At 39.5% G+C, this 20951-nt stretch overlaps 2 protein-coding genes across 3 annotated transcripts; one reads left to right on the top strand and one right to left on the bottom strand.

The window, feature by feature from the left end:
• Positions 1-6335: 6335 nt before the first annotated feature.
• Positions 6336-11903, bottom strand: LOC103711878 (GDT1-like protein 2, chloroplastic). 2 transcript variants are annotated; one of them, XM_039114958.1, is made up of 10 exons: positions 11573-11901; positions 10882-11041; positions 10569-10749; positions 9518-9565; positions 8433-8529; positions 7915-8075; positions 7281-7346; positions 7032-7082; positions 6809-6913; positions 6336-6689 (listed from the first exon to the last, which is right to left on the bottom strand). In XM_039114958.1, exons 1-10 carry the CDS (start codon positions 11688-11690, stop codon positions 6624-6626), a joined length of 1053 nt encoding a protein of 350 aa, XP_038970886.1. In that variant the 5' UTR covers positions 11691-11901; the 3' UTR covers positions 6336-6623. The 2 variants fall into 2 exon arrangements, with proteins under 2 accessions (XP_038970886.1, XP_038970887.1); XM_039114959.1 differs by lacking the exon at positions 6336-6689 and having other exon boundaries at positions 6820-6952; positions 11573-11903.
• A 4538-nt stretch (positions 11904-16441) lies between these two features.
• LOC103711879 (histone-lysine N-methyltransferase family member SUVH9-like) lies at positions 16442-20713 on the top strand. Its single transcript, XM_017843971.3, has 2 exons — positions 16442-18778; positions 20407-20713. Exon 1 carries the CDS (start codon positions 16579-16581, stop codon positions 18679-18681), a length of 2103 nt encoding a protein of 700 aa, XP_017699460.2. The 5' UTR covers positions 16442-16578; the 3' UTR covers positions 18682-18778; positions 20407-20713.
• Positions 20714-20951: the final 238 nt, after the last annotated feature.

Raw genomic sequence — 20951 nt, 5'->3', positions numbered from 1 at the left:
CGAGAGTAGCAGGCGAAAAGATTCAGAGGCAGTACGGGGATGATAAAGATATATATAGATAGAATACTCTCGTGGATATCGTTTTATTTTTAAGTTGGGAAGGAACGTGGAATCTTTCCGTATTATTGTTGCTGTTATTGCAGCCACTTCTCCTATGAACCGACTCAATTCAGGGTGATTGATCTCGCGCCGCTGAGCGTTCCTCGCACATATCTCAAAGTGAGATGCAACGGTAGATTTGTAAAAAAAAAAAAAAAAAAAGATGAGTCCTTCTTTGGCGCGAAAGATCCAGCCCCTCTCCATCGATTCGAAGGAATTTCAAAATAAATATGATTCAAGCAAGAGTGAAGTACATAAACAGGGACAATTATATGTTAACTAGAAAGAAAATACTAATTTAGCTGCTGTTTTACGTTAATGGAGTTTTTGATTAGACACCCTCGAAAATGTTTTATTCGCTCATGCTAACATTAGAAGAGCTGGTTATCGTAATGTCACATATTTTGGCGGTTCCGGTAGCCACTAGCATGCCGTTTCCGTCGTGATGCGAGGTGAGGATCCAGAAAGTTCTATAGTCCAGTGTGCGGATGAGGCAGGCCTCTGATAGGGAGGGGAGAGAGGCGGAAGCAGCGGGAACGCTTGCGGGCGCTTTCGTCAGCTTCTCGCCTGAGATAATAACTGCACTCGAGGGAGAGCAGGGTCCGTGTGACGACAGGTTTTCGAGTCCCACACAGCATACGCCAATCGGACTGAGCTCCATCGCCCGGACGCGTGCATAAAAAGATTCATGCATGATGGGAGCCCCTTGTCCTACTTGTATTAAGTTTTTTATTTTATTTTATTTTATTTTAATATTAGTCGAAATTATTTATCTGTTAGTCCTAGCTCATTTTAATTAGTTTAACTCTTATACTTAATAATTTAAATTTATTTTTTAATTGAAATGGGATACTGATGCTGTGCCTTATGGTAGAAAGGGAGTATGATTTTATAAATAGAGCGAGAAAGTTACATAAAACAAATTTTTTTGATGTATCTTGGAAAGGCTTGAAGCCGAGTTCATTGTTTTAATTTTTATTTTATTTTGGGATACTCTGAATGCTCGTACACATGTAACACATGCAATCTGCCCATTCATGGTCTCGTATTTTTTTGGGACGACATTCATGGCCTCCTGTCATGACATCAACCAAGCTTGGCATGGTGGTTCGCACACGCAACGCAATGCGGTTGGCTCTTGGGGTAGACGGGAGGCGCGGATCTTGGTGGTTTAGTGCATGAGAATTATTGTAGTGGTGTTAAAAGTATGGTTTCAAAATTAGTGAACCAAGTTTCAAAATTAATGAACCAATTCGCTCATGTGCAGCTCAAAAAAAAAACCTAATAACATGCTTGTTCCATTTGGAAAACAATTGAAGCTAAAACTCGAGTTTGACCCATAGATTAGCCAAACTAGAGCACTTTGGACTTGGGAAGATAAGTAGAAGCATGAGAGCTCAACAATAAGCCTGTTCAAGCTCGCGTCGGGTGGCTGATAAGCTAAGCTTGAAGATTTATTGTCAAGCATGGCTTGAGCCTGAATATCATTTTCAGTGGACCTAACCAGTTTGTATTAGCTTGGTTTATTCAATTATTTACCAAACAAAAATGTAGTCGTCAACATTGATCTTGTTGCCGCCGAATCTGGACTAAGGCAGGAGTGCAGCTTTATCGATCCTGAAGTCAGTTGGAGGCGAGCTAAGCAGGCGGTTGATGCGTCGGGTGTTAAGCCCCTCTGGAAATGACCTACAAGAAAGTCTGCTTGTCGGAGAGTTTTTGGAGGGACCCTTCAATGCCTAAGTCAATATAAAGAGGCAACAGTATAGAAGGAAGAGATTTCCCCAGAGTATGGTTCTCTATAAGAAATAAAGATCATTTATTGTGTACCTGAAGTCCTCTATGCTGCCTCTTTATATAGAGAAGCTCATTTTGTCGTTACTTGACTTGACATGTCGGGCAGTGATGGTCAGGCAATGGCCAGTAGTACGACCTCAATATGGGAGCTAGTTCGCGTGGGCAGCGGGCAACATTAGTGGAGCACATGCTATGGTGCTACCATTACTTCAGGCTGCCAGAGCTATTGGTTGTTAGGGCTATCAGTCTTTCTCGACATGCGTTGATTGTTCTTCTTGGCTGATGGCTCCTCTTTGGCCAGAACTGAAATCGCTCACGTTGGTTGGTTGGCTGCTCGGCTGGAGCCGAGGTTGTTCTCCTCGGTTCATGTCCAAGGTCAATGCGATAGGTCTGGCTTAAGGTCGAGGCATCTAATATTTTTTCCATCACATCTCATGATAATTTTAGCATTTAGGCCATGGCTAAGTTGCTAGTACAACATAAATCACTCCACTTCTGTATGGTGCATCGATGCATGACATTTGTTGCCAACCAAATTCCTAAATTTATTTTCTAATTGCACCACAAAACACAATAATTGTGTTATCAACAGGATATTTACAATTTAAAAAAATGTCACGAAGAATCAAATATCACATTCACATAGCATGAGTTGCGTATTAAAATATGGGCTGTAAGACAAGATCTGAGACCCTTGATGGGCTGCATGAGCGAACCTTATTGGTTAACGTAAGCTTCATGCCAGGGGGCAGCATATCATTATGCAAAAATCTGAACATTTAAGGCCTTTCTCTGGATATCGGGAGATTTTATTAGCCTACCATCAAGTCCTGAACAAAAACCCTCTAATGCATAGGGTGGGCTTCCTATTTTGCCACGTTTACTCTAGCACCCATCTTAAAGAAAAAATCTATAAGTTAAATAGGATGAAACTTCTCATACAATCAGCCCGCATCCTCCCTTTTTCCTTATGTGGCATTTCTGCCCTTCCCCCAGTTTCTTTATCCTCATGTGAATCTTCGTTTTCATGAAGCCACCCATCCCAATATACATCTTCAAGTAAATTACTGTACAGTTTTCATAATATGGCATTCACCTGTATAAACTATATGGCCAAATAATATATATGTAACAAAATAGTCATTTAGCAATCTAATACATACCATAAAATAAATTGATATATAGTTTCTAGAGCACCATATTCATCAGTATATATGGTTAGGTAATATGCACTCGTCAACTTTTAGATACAAACGATAAACTTCTTTGTGGCATACCCAATATAGTCTTTTAATATACATTATTTTTTACTTTGTTCTCTTATCTACCCTGATGGGCGAGGGCAGTCAACCAGCTCTAATTCTACCACCGGCATAAGGCATGGAGCCATAAATTTATGCTTTTCGATGGTACCATATATGCGGCAGATTTCGCACCGTAGGAGCCCGAGACGCTTGGAGACAAGAGGGTTTGCACTTAAAATTAGGAACCCAAAGAGCCCCTTCTTCTCGCTCTGGGCATTTGGGCGGCGAGTGCTGTCCTCTTCTTCCACTTACTTTGCACTTGAATCAACCCACAGGAACTCACTTTCTAGTCCCGTAGTTTTCCTTCAGAGACACCTCTATCGACTATCTTGACACCCAAAACAGCGCATGCACTTTGACCAGATATCTACCCCGTCCCCCCAAAAAAAACACATGGTATGACCACATCCTGTGAGCTTAACTTTTTTTTTTTTTTTTTGTCAAAGCGGTATTTCATTTCAAGTGCCTGTAACGTGAATACAACCTGACATATCAAAGAAAACTAAACAAAATAAGGGGTGTGGGATGCACTCTAAGCTAGTCCAGCGAAACTCCCCAGAGTGCCGGGCAACATAGGAGGCGACCCAATCTGCTGCACTGTTCGCCTCCCTATATACATGAGATATCTGACAGAAGGTCAGCTCCCGCACCAATCTACGCATGTCCCGTATCAGGGGATGGCCATCCCCATATATATCGACACCTCGTATCCAATCAATCACCATGGAAGAGTCACCCTCGAGGCAGAGGCAATCGGCCCCCAAGACCCGTATGGCATACAAAATGCCCTCCCAAGCTGCCCGCACCTCCGCTCCCACGACAGTCGTACCCGGTGTACTCCGTCCTCCAGCAGCCACAAGACTGCCCACATGATTCCTAATCACAAAGCCCACGCCCCCAGAGGCGCCATCCGCTGCCATGCCACCATCGAAATTCACCTTAAGATAACCGGGGGTGGGGGTACCCAAGAAAAGTAGCTAAACCTGGACGCTGAAACAGCAATACAGGTACCCCAGATATCCCTGGCCCTCTTGGGTGGATTCAATGAGGCTATCATAGATACCTCTGCCGCCTGCCGTAGGGCTCTCTCAATCACAACTCGAGGGAACGATCGCCCGCCCTCGAACACGCGATCGTTCCTGTCCAGCCAAATATGATAGGCTAAGTAAGCCACTATAGTACCTGTCTCAGCAGAACTCGGCCTCCGAGTGGACTCACGCAGGTACCGAAGCATATCCTCCAGCGTCTCCCACAGCGGAGGGAGCAGCGCAGATGCACGTCTCCAACACTGCACAGCAGTAGGGCATCGAAGCAGTACATGGCTAATAGTCTCCTCATCATCCAGGCACCTCTCGCAAAGCAGATCCAACCTCATCCCCCGCCTAGCTAACACACTCCTGGTTGGAAGGCAGCTCCAGGCCACCTTCCAAAGGAAGAGCGCCACCCTGGAATGCACCCTCATCCTCCATATCCAGCCACCGCCAATCCGCCTATCAGGCTCCCTACTAGCCCAAGCGTGAATATCTCTGGCCCGTACCCTCGCCCGACCTGTCGGCAACCATACCAATCTATCTGGCTCCTCCCGGGTCGGTATTGGTAAAGCCAAAATCCTCTTCACTAACTGCTCCCCAAAGGCCTCCCGTATCAGATCTACATCCCATCTCCCCTCTCCTGGGATAAGCAAGTCACAGACCCTGTGCCCCGACAGTCTGCTCGAATCCACCATGGTCGGTAGTCTGCTAATCGGTAGATCAGTCGCCCAGCTATCCTCGAGGACATCCACCGACAGCCCGTCCCCTATGGCCCACCGGATCGCCGGAAGCACCAATGGAGCTCTAGCACAAATCTCATTCCAGATAGGAGACTGGAACCGCCCTGCCCTAACACCAACTGTCAGTGCACCATACTTAGCCCTCATCAAGGAGGACCATAAGCTCTCGGGCTCCAACATGAAACTAGCTGCCAGCCGCATAACAGACGCCTCCCGTCTCGCCACCAACGAAGGCACCCCCAAGCCACCGTGCCGAATCGGCTGACAAACCACCTCCCATGCCACTAGGTGGATCCCACTCCTTTCCCAGATGAAATCCCTGATGAGCTGCTCTACTAGCCTCAGGGAAGATAAAGGGATAACAGTGTTGGACACAAGATATGTCGGAATAGAGCTAAGTACTAACAGTGTGAGCTTAACTTTCCACATCGATGTATAACTCTATTAATCCTCTTTATAGGGCCAAACATTCAATACGTGGCCCGAACCTCCGACCTACAGCTGCATTTTCGCGGCCTATCAAAGAAAGGCTGAAACATTATGAGCTGATATGTTTCAGGGAATGGAGGCGGTGCTTGGATGCAGGACTTTTCTTCCAATTCATATTCTTAACAGAGAGTCTAATGCATTCATGAACTTTAGATGCTCGGATATGCCATATATCTATTGATGAAAGATTTTGAGAGAATATCACAGAAAAAAGGCATCCGTTAGTCATATTCTCCAACATCTATCACAGAACATCATTACCAATAGACAGGCCAAAACGCCCACCCTATAAAATCTCCAAATAAATTCTCAAGCTATAGTCTCAGCCAAGGATATTACCGCCGGCCAAAAAGTATGGTGCAGAGATTGTTTGCTTCTGATGTTAGATCTACCAAATAGCGAGTACGTATCCATCCACCGGACCGCAGGAATTGGGAACACAGAAATTACCAATATATGGCTGCTCAATTTTTGTTCAACATCATTCTTTTGAAATTGGACTAACATTTCCTTTCTCAGGAAGCATATACGCTAAAATCCTTCACAAGCCGAAGGCAAAATCCGGGCCCAGACCTGCTCATTTCATGGGACCCGTTCCAACCCAGTCATAGTAAATGGCAGAAATCAAAAATTCCAGAGATTGGACCATATACATGACACTAAAACAACCTGAAGCAATAAAATTATCAGATGATTTCAGGAACTTAAAAAGTCAGTAATTGTGTCAATCCAGTCCATATATTCAATTTGTCTGATGATTTGCCGATTTATCATGATACTTAATGCCCAGTTTCTCAAATGTTATATGGACTCTCACTACCAGGCAGTTTGACATCAAACAGTAATCTGACTAAGTTTGTTGTGGGACACCAAATTTCTCATGCAGTTCACTGCAAAGCAATTGATTAATGTCTCTTCATTCTAATAAAAAGAATTAACATAATATTTTGGCAATTATGATTACATTGCAGCTACAAATTATGAATACACTGCAAAGAAACTACTTGTCATACGTCTTTGAATAACAGCTAGCTTAATACTACCTTGGAGAAAACCATATGCCTCAGGGTAGTCCAACTGTTCTTTTGCCAAGCTGCAACGTTCTATTTTCTGGAACATGAAATATTCCTTTGAAGGCTGCACAATAATTTTGTCTGCACTGTGTATTAGAAAACTCCAAAGAATGTAGCCACGGCAAAAACTAGAAATAGTACTCCACCCGAATAACCAACCTGATCAAAGGAAATTCCATATGAACAAAGGAACTTAGTTCCAAAACCTAAAATTCACTTGGAAGCACAAAACAAAGAAGCACCGCCAAAAAAAAAAAAAAATCTTTAGTAACTCTAACCAGTTTCTCTGAAATGTAGTTGGCTAGAAATGCTCCACCTAAAATTGCAATCGATGTTGCGAATAGGTGACCGGCTATAGCTCCACTAGCTACACCCCAAGGAGACTACAGAAAGAACATCAAATTGAAATCAATGATATTATCCTGCCATAAAAGAAAACTAACCATGTCGGCCACAATAAATGACAGATAAGATAAAATAGGTGCATTCAGATGGCCACACCTGTGCAGCACCCAGAGCAACTGTAGCTAGCATTGACCTATCACCCCATTCCTGAAAATGGTTTCATAATTTAATTTTGGATGATGATAATCAATAAATGAATCCAAAAGCTAAGTTGTGACATTAGCAGTCACTGTGACATCATGCCTCATCCTTATTCTACTTCATCTCTAAGCATTGCTCAAGCTAACACAATGTGTACTTGTTCACTTTGATATTTGAAAAAGATATCGAAAAGATGTTGCTCACCGCAAAAAACACAAGGCTGAAAGATTTCCAAAGGAGTTCAAGAGGACTCATGAGCTTCTTGGCTACCTGAGTTATTTCAACATGCTATTTATCACGTGCAGCAAAAGGTACAAAAAGCAATTTATGACAATGAACAATAGTAGGAAACATAGTACATGACTATTTGAAGTCAATGTGGAACAATAAGGAGTACGGAGAAAAGTAGGTTATTTTTTATACAGAACATATTGGTAAGCAATCTATGTTGTCACGGAGCAAACTACTAAACATTACCAGGAGATTACCTTTGTTATTCTTCTCATGATAACCCAAAAAAAGCAAATAAAATTATTATGTTTGTTACAACACAGAAGTAATCACTGCCACAGGAACTAGTCACTGACATAAGTTTTAGTCTAGGGTATGTCATACATGAAAATTCATGATCGTAGAGGACCCTGGCTCTGTTTTGCTAACTGAGAATGAGAATACGTGACAAAGTTAAGCATGATCTTAGCATTGTCCACATTATCATTAACATGAACAAGCGTGGCACATACACTTCCACAAATTCACTTGAAAACAGGAAAGAAAAAAACAGATATATATAGAAGAAAAGTGGGGAAAGCTTCTTGGGCTCTGTATGGCACCTAACCTTTTCCTTCACAATCTCCTCAGCTTCAACAAGCTCTCCAAGGTCAGAACTCTCCTTCTTATTACTACTTGCATTTGATGGAAGCTCCCATGCATTTTTAATTGATTTGAGACCAAAGAATGTAAGAAGTGCCACCGCCGCATACTCTCCAATTGGTAAAGCTAAATGAATTCTCATAGGCAAGCAACATTACCAGTAAATAGAAATTCGAATCGACCAAAACAGAAACATGATAAGAAAATGCATGTGTTACCACCAAAAACAAAACTTCATTTCACCAAGATGTAAGAATTGGGGGCTAAAGAACTTGCAACTATCTGTTAAGATAAAAATTGTACGACAGAAGAAAAAAAAACTTTGCAATACTTAAGCATCTAGTTAACTTCTAGAATAATTTACCCTAAAAAAACAATGTCCATGAATAGATTTCTCTGGTTCCAATATTTTTTTCTCTTACTTCAAACTTAATTGATTTTCAACCTCTTGATTCCTCAATAGGCATACCACTCATAACTTACTTGTCTGAAACTGTGCTGGCACAGAATGAAAAATCCGTCCCATTACCACAGATAAGACTGTCATAAGTGAAAGAGCAACCATCGATCCAAATAGAACCTGCTCATGGACAAGAAACTATTAAAGAAAAAGAGCTCCAATAAAGAAAAGTATTAGTTAAAAACACTTTCACATTAGATATCATGGTAAAGTAAACGGTAGCACAGTACTAACCTAAGGTTTAACTACAGTACTACAAAATGTTGATTTTCTGATTTGCTATTTTTAAATAAGCTTAATTAGTCTATGAGTTAATTAACACTAAGGCATATCTTAGAACTTGAAATAAATGATGAGTATATCACACTCATTCTTTTGTAGTTTGCATATCCTTGAAGATTGCAGACTTCTTAGACATTTCTGTGTCTCACTTATCTTCAACAAAATGGTTGCACAACATCCTGATGGATCCTATCCTTCTGGAGATTTGAAGAGTAATACTAATCTCTTTGGAAATGAGTAGCTGAATAAGGGACACAAACACAATAACTATTCTTTTAATCTTCTTTAAGCATGAAGAATTTAGCTTATATATCGTGATATGAACTGAAAGAAAGGAAATCAAACTGTAAATCACATTTGTGGAGTAGCAGGGGGGCGAGAAAGTCCTTCATATAATATGTTGACATTACAGGCTCCCATTTTGGATTGTTTGTATTTTGGCAGTCAATATGCCACCAACCATAATAAATAGACAAAAATAGTCAGTGGATAGCAATCATAATACGGGTTTCCAATGTTGATTATTCATGATGTAATGTGTTCCTGTGTCTAGGTATCTCAGTATCTTTTTGTTCAAGAGACACAATTTAACTGCATGTTGAATCTCATCATCAATACTTTTCTTCACTTTCAAACAGTAACACTGATGTTAAGTTTCTCTAATGTGAAATGGTGATAAATAGGATATACAAAAATTTTAACCACCCCCGCCACCCCCCCAGAAAAAAGGGAAAAAGAAAAGGGATACACAAGTAAAACAACTATTCAAATGGAAGAGACCACAACTAAGAAGAGAATATAAATATTAACAGGGTGGATCATATACCAGTGCTTTGTCGTATTGCATAGCCAACAATGCAGCAATGAAAAATGTCTGCAATAACAGTGAGCATCAAAGATTAGTCATACTCTCCTTAGTATGTATAATAATTTAATATATGAAAATTTCAGAAAGATGGACTCTCAAATAATCAAGCCATAAAAGTTACTATCCAACACATCTTTAGAAATTCCAGAATTTCATTAATAGCATTACAATTTCTCAGAGAAAATATTCAGAGTAGTTAAAATTTTTAAACTAAAAACTGATACAATATCGTATCATTGAAATAACTTCGTCTGAAAAGACAAGGGCATGTATTTTAATAGATTCAAGGGACTGTAGATAAAATGTTTATAATTTTCAACAGGTGTCTATAGCCAAGTACACCAGTGGGAATCCCAAAATTGACGAGCAACCACTTAGATGGACCATCTCCCTAGGAATTCTGACATAAGCATCTGAAACTACCTGGTTCAAGGTATTCAAGTTGATAGTTTCCAATAATTCTGAATGGCTGAAAGAAAATGATTCAGATATAAATAACTATGAAACAAAAAGAAGCTACCATCATAGGGGTCAGCATCATTATGGATTGGATTACAATGAGAAACATCATAAAGGCATACAAATCAACCTAAACGCAAGATCTAGTATTATAAGTAAAGAATTATTTATAAAGAATGGCCCACAAATTTTTATCTATAAATTCATAAGACATTAAAAAATTTCTCTCTGTGAAAACCAAATGTCAGGAGCACAGAAAATGATGATACATTTGCAAATAACCAGGAGATGCATGGCAAGAAAATACACTGCATTTCCACTTTAAAAAAAACAAACAATAATAGGAGGGCAAGAAAAGCACGTTACTTTTATACTTTAAATTGAGTTAGAGAATGAAAATGAATATAATCAAAATACATGCGTAATCAAGGAAAAATAACAGCTTGGCAAGATATTGGTAAGTATGTCAAGTAGTTCTTGATGTAAAATAGGTCAAGTAGTCATTCATAAAAAAGAGACAAGAAATAACAAGTTGATGTGAGTTAATCACCTTGTCTCCAATTTCAGAAACAAAGATCAAAGTAAATGCAGCAGTGAAGCCTGATTTTGCAAGTGCCTTTACAAGTGCAGAAGGGCCTCCCTTCAAGAAAACAAGTGAAAATGCTAATGCACACACGAGTAGCACACTGGCAATAGATAGTTGGTAGCGAACTCCTGATAGATGTTTATCCCTGCCATTTCATGAGAGATATATATAAGCTTGCTCTGTCATTTCAATACACTACTGAGAAAGATTAAAGTTTCTTCTCACTGCTGATCAAAGGAAAAATATCAGCACTCAGAATTAATGAAGAACAACTCACGATCCAGATGAAGTCTCACTAGCAGAACCATCCATGAGATTGCGATGGTCCTCTCTTTCTCCTTCTCCTCCATAACTCCCAGCTCCGATATTGATATTGGATGCATGGACTCTGATGATTCGACCTATTGATTTCAACCTGGGCATGCATCCATACCTTACTGCAGACAAGCAAACATTTACCAATTTACGACCACTATTTTTCAAAAGATAAGGTGCTATCATATTGCAAAACTTTTTAGGGAGCAATCAAAAGAGAAGCCCATCTACTGGAATGGAATGGTTAAACAAAGCAGAGTTCGTTTTTTAATTTTTCTCCCAAAATATATATAGCATAAAGCAAAGATTTGAACTTTTAACATCAGGTATGACGAAATTGGAAGGTTTTGCTACTTAATTTCACCTATCAATACATAGAAATATATGTTACAAGATCGAAATAGGCTCGAGAATTAAGAAGACAGTAGATTTAGGTTTGACAACTAAGAAACTTGTAATCAACGAGGGAAGAATTACAAACTTTTAGAAATAACGATGAAACTGGAAGTTATTAAGTTCACTTAGCAACAAAAGTTACAAGAACTTAAATGGGTCAAGTAATTAAGATAACGGAAGATCGAGAGTCCGCCGACTAATAATTTGAAATTAAAGAGAGAAGAAAAAGAAGAAAGAGGAAGAAGAAATAGCCTTACAAGAGATCGAATTCCTCCGGGATGTCCGATCAAGAAGATAGGGGGACGAAGCGAAGAAGGTTAGAGGAGGGGATCTGCCTCTCGAGAACACTTGGAACTGGAGATTACCGCCTTGCATCTTCTCCTTTCTGCCTTTCTCTTAGATTACAATTCCCTTCTCATCTCGCCCTCAACTCTAACACTAATCCTAATTCTTATTTTTCAGCTTCAAATTTTTTCATGCGGATTTTATTTTATTTTATTTTATACGTTGAAAGAGAGCACTCGAGACCCGGGGAGGAGGGAGTTGGATGAAGTTCAGGCGCTCGATTTCAGTGGAAGGAGGGGTTTCACGCTCTGCCACGTGTTGGATTAAAGATAAAGTGCAGGATCCAGACTCCATTTTGTCTGATTAAAAATAAAAAAATAAATTTGCCATTTTTTAAAAAATATTTTTAATTAAATTATAAAAATCTACTGTAATTTGCGTTTATTATGCTTATATCTGAGGTTTCATGAGGTCTGCCAAACCGTTTATGTAAAATAAAAAGACAAAAGTACTCTTGAATATTATTGATGCCCAACTCGTCGATCCCGACCTTCCTTTGCTAACTCGTCATTTTCTATTAGTATTTCTTATCTTGTTCGATTAATCTCACAGGTATTGTATGTTATTCCGATCGACTAAGCATATCCAAGTAGCAGAGAGCCAACCGCTAGGTAAGTTCGTCTTGGTTCTGTTATATTATTTTAATAAAATTTGCACTTTTTGGGGAAAAAAGAGCGGATTTTGATGCTCTTTGCCAAAAAATAGGCTATTTTGTTCATCTCGTATCCTGTTCCTTTGGGGTTGCATTAGTGTTAAAAATGAAATATTTCTGCCTGAAATTCTAGAAAAATAACTGTAGATGGTTCCTTTCCCCTTATGGTGTTGTAAACAACCTCTAACTAGTTGTAAAAAATAAAATCAATGAACACAAGTTGTAAATCAACTCTAGTTGTAATTCTAGATATGCTTGGAAAAAAATGTCAACTTGGACTTCTTAAAATGTAGCTCAATTGATTTTTTTTTTTTAAAATAAACTCTGTTGGTGGTCCTTTCCTCCTATGCCAGCCCAGGCTTACAGCAACAATAGTGGCTTTTTTCAAACGTCGTTTTTTGTGTCCTATCCTAAGTTTTCATCGACTGAAATTTTTTACAATGCCCATATCGAGCATTTTCTTTACTTTGTTTGTGCTATATGCGCAACATTGTGCTCTTACCTTCTTTTAAATTAAACTAACATTAGATACCTTGTATGTCAACTAAATTGAACTAGAATATAGGTTAGTATGAATATAGAGTTTCTATCAAATTAAAGAAAAGATCTACACATTTAGTTTTTATATATTAATCATATAATGACTGCTTACCTCATTCATGCAAGAGATTTATCAGTTTTATGAGGATTTCTTGTTACTATTTGTAATTATTTCATTTTGGTCAGAACACCATCTTATACATAGTGAGCTATTAACTTATATGAACTAATATATAATGATTAATTTATGCAAGGGGGCCAATGGCTTATCATAATTTGGTTATGCACTATGGGGATCGATAATATTAGATTGACAACGTAGACGAAGATTATTATTCATACTTGAAAATGGTGGCTGATTTGTATGCACTAATTGGTGAGATAGATGTGAATCTTGCTATCTCATGTGGCAGTACTAGTGGATATTTGATTAAGAATGACAATGATGTGATCCATATGTTTAGCACAGATGAAGGAGTTCGTGAGATTCACTTGTTTGTTAAAGATAATTTTGATAATCCAGTTCCTTCTATAGTTATCCCTTCTAGATGGGATGTAGGTGAAGTTGAAGTTGGAGCTTAAGTTAGAAACGATGTTGGAGCTCAAGTTGGACGTAGATGTGAGAAAGATAGTAGAAAGAGTGGACCAGTAAATGTTGGTTTGAAAAATGATGTGCCTGAATTGTTAGATGATGTTTGTCCTTTTTTTGACTCAGATGATGGTGATTGGATGATGGAGGAAGAGCCAAATGATATAGATGGGAATAAGTCAATTGATGGGGGTGATGATGAGAGATTCGAGGATAATGACAGTGATGATCAACTAAGTAATGTGAACTCTAATGAGTCAATTGATCTAGTGAATGGTGATGAGGAGTCTAATTATAGGGTGAGGAGAAGGAACTTCTCACCAATTATATAGGGCAAACCATTTAAGGTCGCAGAGGGGGCAAATTGTGTTTGAGGAAGGGCAACTTTTTGTGGATGTGTAAGTTTAGGAATGCATCGAGAAATTATGTTGTCCAAGGTGGCTATGAACTTAAGAGGGATAAGAATGAACCTAAGAGAGTGACTGCCAACTGCTTAGGTTAGGGATGTAATTGGAGAATTTATTCATCCATTACACCTGACAGTAGAACATTCATGTTAAAAACCTTATGGGGCCGGCATACATGTGTAAAGCCTATAAAGAATAATAATGCAAAATAGAAATGGATAGAGGGTATTAAAGCATCACTTAAAAGCAGATCCACATATAAGTTAGGAGCTAATGTACCAAATTTTGGCTGAAAAGTATGGTGTTGAGCCTCACATGATGCAACTATATAGAGCAAAAAGAAAAGCTCCGAAAGGGGTAGAGGGGAAGCATAGTAAGTCCTATTCCAAGCTTCCTAGATATGCTGAACTACTTAGGCCAAAGAATTCTAGTATATTGGTCAAAATTAAGTTACATGAGAGACATGTGCAATTTAAACATGCCCCAATGTTTAAAAGGATCTTTGTATTCTTTGAGGCAATGAAGAAGGATTATTTAGAGGGTTGCAGACCCATTTTGGGATTGGATGGGTGTCATTTAAAAGGGCCCTTTGGTGGTATACTACTTTGTGCAGTTTTTATTGATAGGAATAGAAAATTGTTTCCTATGGCTTATGGTGTGGTGGAGATTGAGTGCAAAGATAGATGGAGGTTCTTTATGGAGCATCTAAATGTTTGCTTTGGTGGTGATACAGTAGAAAAGCCATTAATTATAATGTCTGATGAGCAAAATGTATGTAGTTCTTTTATATTCCGTGCTTTAATTTGCTTGCAAGTTGTTTAATTTTCATTATGTAAATAGTTTACTCATACTATCTAATCAATATGTAGGGTTTGGTTGAGGCAGTTTCTGAGATATTGAAGACTTTCGGTCTACATATTGATATGATATCCGTTAATATCCTATAATATCTCAATTTATATCTATGGATATCCAATATCGCCACGAACTAAGATCGTGGAATAAATGACTTGCTTGTAGGTAATATGCTACAATAGGGGCATTGCCTTCCCTTATTGTTTCCTAAACTTCTTCAAGTTTGATAGAAAGTGAACTTATTTTAAACTTTTCGATACGTGTATAATTTAGGTTTGTTGCAAAGAAAAACTTTGGTTTTCCATGCAGCGCGAGTTTTAAAATTGATAAATGATTTTTGGTTAGTTTTTTTACTTAACATGACAATCATGCATCTCAAAAGTTTGTCGTGCAAGTTAGTCCAAAGTTAGTTTTCACTTAAGAGGTGGGTGCCAACTGGTTTAATTGGTCAACTTATTAGGAGATAGAATTGATAATATAAGCTCGTATTTCATCTATAGGTGAGTGAGGATTAATTCTTTAGGGCTCGTTCTTAGGTGGATAAATATCATTGAAAAGTTGGCCAATTTTTCCATTAACCAATTTACCCACATTCTCATGCTTCTCTAAATGGGTAAATTATTTTCTTATGAGTAGTATTTATCCATAAAATTAAAGAAAAGTTTTATCCATGGGGAGATAGGTAGATTATTTTTCCATTAATATTTTATTTTATTCCCAAAATACTTCTAATCTTAACATTAAATTATATTATTATTATATTAAATAATATTATATTATAATTATAATTATATAATATTATATAATCTAATATATATAGATAAAGGGCATTATGGAAAATATGGATAGATATTAGCAACAAATACAGAAAAAATAATTTTTTAAAGAGCACGAGTAATAGATTTTAGAGCTACTTTTCAATGCAAACAAAATATAGATAAATTCTTATCTAAATATTGCTTAGAAAATATTTATTTAGAGAAATACAGATTCTTAAATCGACTTTTTACCTCTAAAGAAAGGGCTCCAAGCTTTCCTTTAAGAAAAAGAAAAAGGTTCCACTTTTGGTACAACCACAATGACCGGCTAAGGAAGTTGGCATGTTCTACTTTCTTCTATTTGTATACTTTTGTAAGTTAAAAATATTATTTAGAGTACTAATGATGCAACAGGAAATTCTAGTTGTCTTTGTTCCATCCAGACAAGTCCTCTATGGAATCAAAGCAACGTTTACACTCATATAATGAGTTCTTTTTTATGTTATTTTCATTATCACTGGAAATAGATAAGGTGTAACTGAAAAATATCCATGTTAGATTTTGTAATAAAATAGTGAGGATAAATTAGAGATTTTTGGCAATTTATAAATCAAATATAAAATTGATTTATATTCTTGAGTATACTGATAAAAGTGTTTAATAATATTTTTTTAAACAAATATTTCTTACCATTTCCATTTGTCATTTTAATTTTTATTAAAATATTAAAAAATATTATTTTATTTAATATAACTAAAAATATAAATAGACAAAAAATAAGATAAATTTATATAAAAATTTGGAGAAAAGTATGCTGCCTCTTTCTTGCGGCATCCACTCTACTTTAGATCTTTTTATTCCTTCTTTTTTACTATAATTTTTATTTAAATATTAAAAATTATTATTTTATTTAATATAATTTAAAATATAAATAGACGAAAGATAGAATTATTTTATATAAAAATTTAGAAGAAAGTATGCTGCAACTTTCGCGGGGCATCTACTTCACTCTGGATCGTTCTTCCTCCTCTTCCTCCAACCCTCTCTATCTACATCTTGGGTAAGTAAAATATTCCTAAAAACACATAGAAAAGTCAAACACAAATCTCAAGTTTCCATGGATCCACCAGACCCTCCAATTACCTTCCTAGATTTAAACCAAGCACCTCACCCACTAATTTCCCCCAAACTCGAACCAGGAGAACGGCAAGAACCCTCGAATGCAGGAAATGGACCTGGATTCCCCCTCCCAAGCCCCAACCCTCATATTGATCCCTTCCTCCTTGCCGACCTCCTCCCCCGTCTCCGCCGGATCACCCCCGCACCCGATGGCGACAAGCTCGTCGCCGACGACCTCCGCCGCGCCGAGAGCTACCTCGCCTCTTACGTCGATGGCCTCCGCCGCCGCCTTGCCTTCCCATTCGGCGCCGGAGCCGCCGGAAGTTCCACGGCCATCGTCCCCGCCCCCGATGCCGCCGCCGGATCCTCCACGGCCATCGTCCCAGCACCCGATGCCGCGGCCGGATCCGCCACGGCCATCGTCCCTGTCCCCGATGCCGCCGCCGGATCCTCCACGGCCATCGTCCCAGCCGTGGCCGACCTCGCCTCCCCCAAGAAGAAGAAGCCCCGCTCTGCCGAGATGGTCCGGGTCTCCTCCGTCGCCGCCGCCGACCAGATCTACTTCCGGGACATCGTCCGCCGTGCCCGGATCACCTTCGAGTCGCTGCGGCACCTCCTGCGCCGGGCCGAGGAGCGGACGGAGGCCGCCCCGTGGCGGACGCCGCCGCTACCGTTGCCGCCGCTGGGGCGGCGAGCCCGGGCCGACCTCGCGGCGGCGGGGATGATGAACCACCGGAACCTCTGGCTCAATCGCGACCGCCGGATCATCGGGTCTATCCCTGGGATCGAGATCGGCGACGTCTTCTTTTACCGGGTGGAGCTCTGCGTCGTCGGCCTCCATGGGCAGATGCAGGCCGGGATCGACTACGTACCGGCCAGTCAGACCGGCACCGGCGAGCCCATTGCCACCAGCATCATCGTCTCGGGCGGCTACGAGGACGACGACGACAGAGGGGACGTCCTTATCTACACCGGCCACGGCGGGAGGGAGAAACGAGATGCCCGGCAATCAGTGGACCAAGAGCTCAAGGCTGGCAACCTCGCCCTCAAGCACAGCGTGGACTACGGCATCGAGATCCGGGTTATCCGTGGGTCCAAGTCCGATTGCAGCCCCTCCGGCAAGGTTTATGTCTATGATGGCCTCTATAAGGTCGTTGACTGCTGGAATGATGCCGGAAAGTCCGGCTTCGGTGTCTATAAGTACAAGCTTGTAAGAATTGAAGGCCAGCAAATGATGGGCAGCTACATGCTTAAGCTTGCAGTGGAATTGAAGACCAATCCTTTGGGAGTGAGGCCGGTCGGATACTTGAGCCTTGACATCTCAAACGGGAAGGAGACTTTGCCTGTGTTCATTTTCAATGATATAGATGATGACAAGGAGACATTGCTCTTCGAGTATCTCGCTCATCCGTTCTACCCGAGTTGTGTTTTTAATAGGAGAGGTTGGGTTGACGGAGGACGGGGGTGTCAGTGTGCATCCAATTGCTCGTTTGATTGCTCCTGTGCAAGAAGAAATGGTGGTGAGTTTGCTTATGATGGAAATGGGCTTCTTTTGAAGGGGAAGCCATTGATATACGAGTGTGGCACCTTGTGCCAATGTCCGATGAGTTGCAGGAACCGAGTGAGCCAGAAGGGAGTCAGGAATCAGCTGGAGGTGTTCCGGTCGAGGGAAACAGGGTGGGGAGTCCGGTCCTTGGATTTTATCCGGGCGGGAGCATTTGTTTGCGAGTTTAGTGGGGTGGTGCTGACAAAGGAGCAGTTGGAGATTTTTAAGATTGGTGGCGATGGTTTGATCCATCCCAGTAGGTTTCCAGGAAGATGGATGCAATGGGGAGATATTTCTGATGTCTTTCCGGATTATACACCTCCTAGCTTCCCTTCTTTGCCGGAGTTGAGCTTCTCAATAGATGTATCGAGAATGAGGAATGCTGCTTGTTACCTGAGCCATTCTTGTAGCCCAAACGTGTTTGTGCAGTTTGTACTCTATGATCACTATAATGAGTCATACCCTCATCTAATGATCTTTGCAATGGAGAACATCCCTCCTCTAACAGAGTTGAGCATTGATTATGGGGTGGGAGATGAATCTGTGGGAAGTTAACCCTATAATCTTTTCCTGGTTCCTTCAAAGCCTATGAAAATTTTGAAGGTGAAAATACTGATCTTTGGACAATGACACAAGGAGCTGCTTTTGACTGGTATTATGCTGAATCCTTCTGAAGTTCGCAGATATATTACTTTCTGTAGTTTGGTGCTGGTTCCCATAGCTTTCTTCATTATGCAAGGTAACTTAATCTTGAGGTTGTGGAGTTGAGTCTCGTATACGGCAGGCACACCATGACTGCACTGTTGCTTGTTAATTAGCAAGCCACAGATATGTTCTTGCAGGAAAGGTTTCTCTGTACAACTGTTGTCTGGCATGCTGAAATTAACTTTTCAGTTCTTTGAAGAGGGTATATTTTGGTGTTTTTTATGATCTGCATTCGATGTTTAGACTGTAAGAATGAAGGTTACGATTTCAATGATCCAAGAAGGATTCATGTCCCATCCAGATAGCTTTTCGTCCATTACCTTGCAAAATTTTTCCTTTGCTAGCTTTTCATGCATTACCTTGCAAAACTTTTCCTATTAGGATAACCGTGAACAGTAGCAGCACATTAGAACTTACGTAATACTTCAAAGAAATGATACAGTGTACCTGTCTTATTGTTGAATAAAGCAAATAGAAGTGGATAAAACTTTAATGTCTACTTTTTTCAAGAATACATGTGAGTGCATAGCTAGTGACAGAAAAAGTCTCCTTTATCTTGTTAGTAGAACTTGGAAGGTGATGGTTGATGGTTTACACTCCCTCTTCTGCATGAATATTTGCTGTTGTTATAAGGGAATTGCTTTATATTTACAATGACATGACATTTTCTCCTTGCATTTATTTACCAGTTTAGTGCTTATCGCCATAAAAGTCGTGTTACCATGTCAATACTAGTGCAAATTGTAGGCTTTCTTTTTCATTACGAGTTTTTTATTTCATTGCAAATGTGCGTGCATATCCTTACCTTTGGATGCGTGAATTATGTGAAACTTCAGAGTGGATGGCTGTTTGAATAGTCCCTTTTCAATTGGAAAAGTTTGCAGCATAAATAATATGTTCTTAAGCTTGTGAGAGCGACAGCTGAAGCTATATGTAGATACATTTTTTGTTCTTCTTGCAAGAAATTTGTTAAGAAGTACTGTAATGATATTAAGGACGTTTATGCAAAGTGGTATACTGGCGGCAAAAACCTTAAGGACTTCACATTTGTTTATCAATGCATAGATACCTTGTGCTTTTTCCTAGTATTGCACAACTTATTTAGTTTTATTAGTCAAAAACTATGCCGTCAAAAATTGATAACCCGAACATATTTGTCCTTTCTAAACTAGTTTTGCATGCTTGTCAAAGCTTGCTTTGCTGCAAATAAAATCTAGCAATCAAGTAATATACTAATATCTATCTGCATGGACGCCAAATTTTTTTCTCAGATTGGCACCCATTAGTACTTATCTACAGAGACATTAAATTTTGTACTTAAGACTGGCACTGGTTGACAAGTGTAAAGGTAAGGCTACATTTCATAAATGTAGTTCATGATATTCATTTATCATCGGTATCTGTTTATGTTGGGTGAAAATCTCCTGTAAATTGTTGAAAAAACTAGAAATTCATGCCATGCTCATGCACTTTCAACACTCAGACGCTTGTCCGTACACTTTCAATATAGATTATCAAAGTAGAAGGTCTTGTTCGATCTTTTTCTCAAAATTACTATTTTCTTTGTTTGTTCAGATGTTGATCATAACCTGATATATATAACATCAGAACCTTCAAACCACATGAACAGGAGAAGCTGATGGAAGGTATTATGAGGCTTGCAAAAACATTTAGAAGAGAGAGAGAGAGAGAGAGAGAGAGAGAGAGAGGAAAAATATTATGGCATGAAAAGACAATTCAGACTGTTCTAAGGAGATCCATTTTGGTTGTTGTACGAGGATACAAAAGCAGTGTATTACTAAAGAACTTGAAACTTTGATTGTATATACAGGTAACTCTGTTGATGGCAAAGTTTGCAAAATAAAACACGGCTTTACATGTATAGGCGGTTCGCGACACACTACACGGCGTGGGTGGGTCACAAGTAAATTTTTAGTCATTTTCGTAGCAATTCCTGGTATAGCTGATCTCAGTCAATGTATTTGAGCTACGATTTTATGTTGTTTTGGCTTCTAATCTCCATTAGAGATGAAATCCAAGCAACAAAGTTCCATCTATCTAGCAGGATCAATCTGATTATGAGGGGATCTGGAATACACTGCTAAAGACAGCAGGCTTAT

The sequence above is a fragment of the Phoenix dactylifera genome, chromosome 17, assembly GCF_009389715.1.
Source record: "Phoenix dactylifera cultivar Barhee BC4 chromosome 17, palm_55x_up_171113_PBpolish2nd_filt_p, whole genome shotgun sequence".
Classification (NCBI taxonomy): Eukaryota; Viridiplantae; Streptophyta; class Magnoliopsida; order Arecales; family Arecaceae; genus Phoenix; species Phoenix dactylifera.
The sequence above is the reverse complement of the archived record's forward strand: the minus strand, read 5'-3'. Positions and strand labels throughout refer to the sequence as shown.

Excerpts from the sequence above, each read along its gene's own strand:
- LOC103711878 (XM_039114958.1), bottom strand. The coding sequence starts at position 11,690 with ATGCAAGGCGGTAATCTCCAGTTCCAAGTGTTCTCGAGAGGCAGATCC. Across the intron at positions 10,750-10,881 it reads AGTGAGACTTCATCTGGATC|GGATAAACATCTATCAGGAG; the intron begins GTGAGTTGTTCT and ends ATGAAATGGCAG. Across the intron at positions 9,566-10,568 it reads TTTCTGAAATTGGAGACAAG|ACATTTTTCATTGCTGCATT; the intron begins GTGATTAACTCA and ends CTGTTATTGCAG.
- LOC103711879 (XM_017843971.3), top strand. The coding sequence starts at position 16,579 with ATGGATCCACCAGACCCTCCAATTACCTTCCTAGATTTAAACCAAGCA.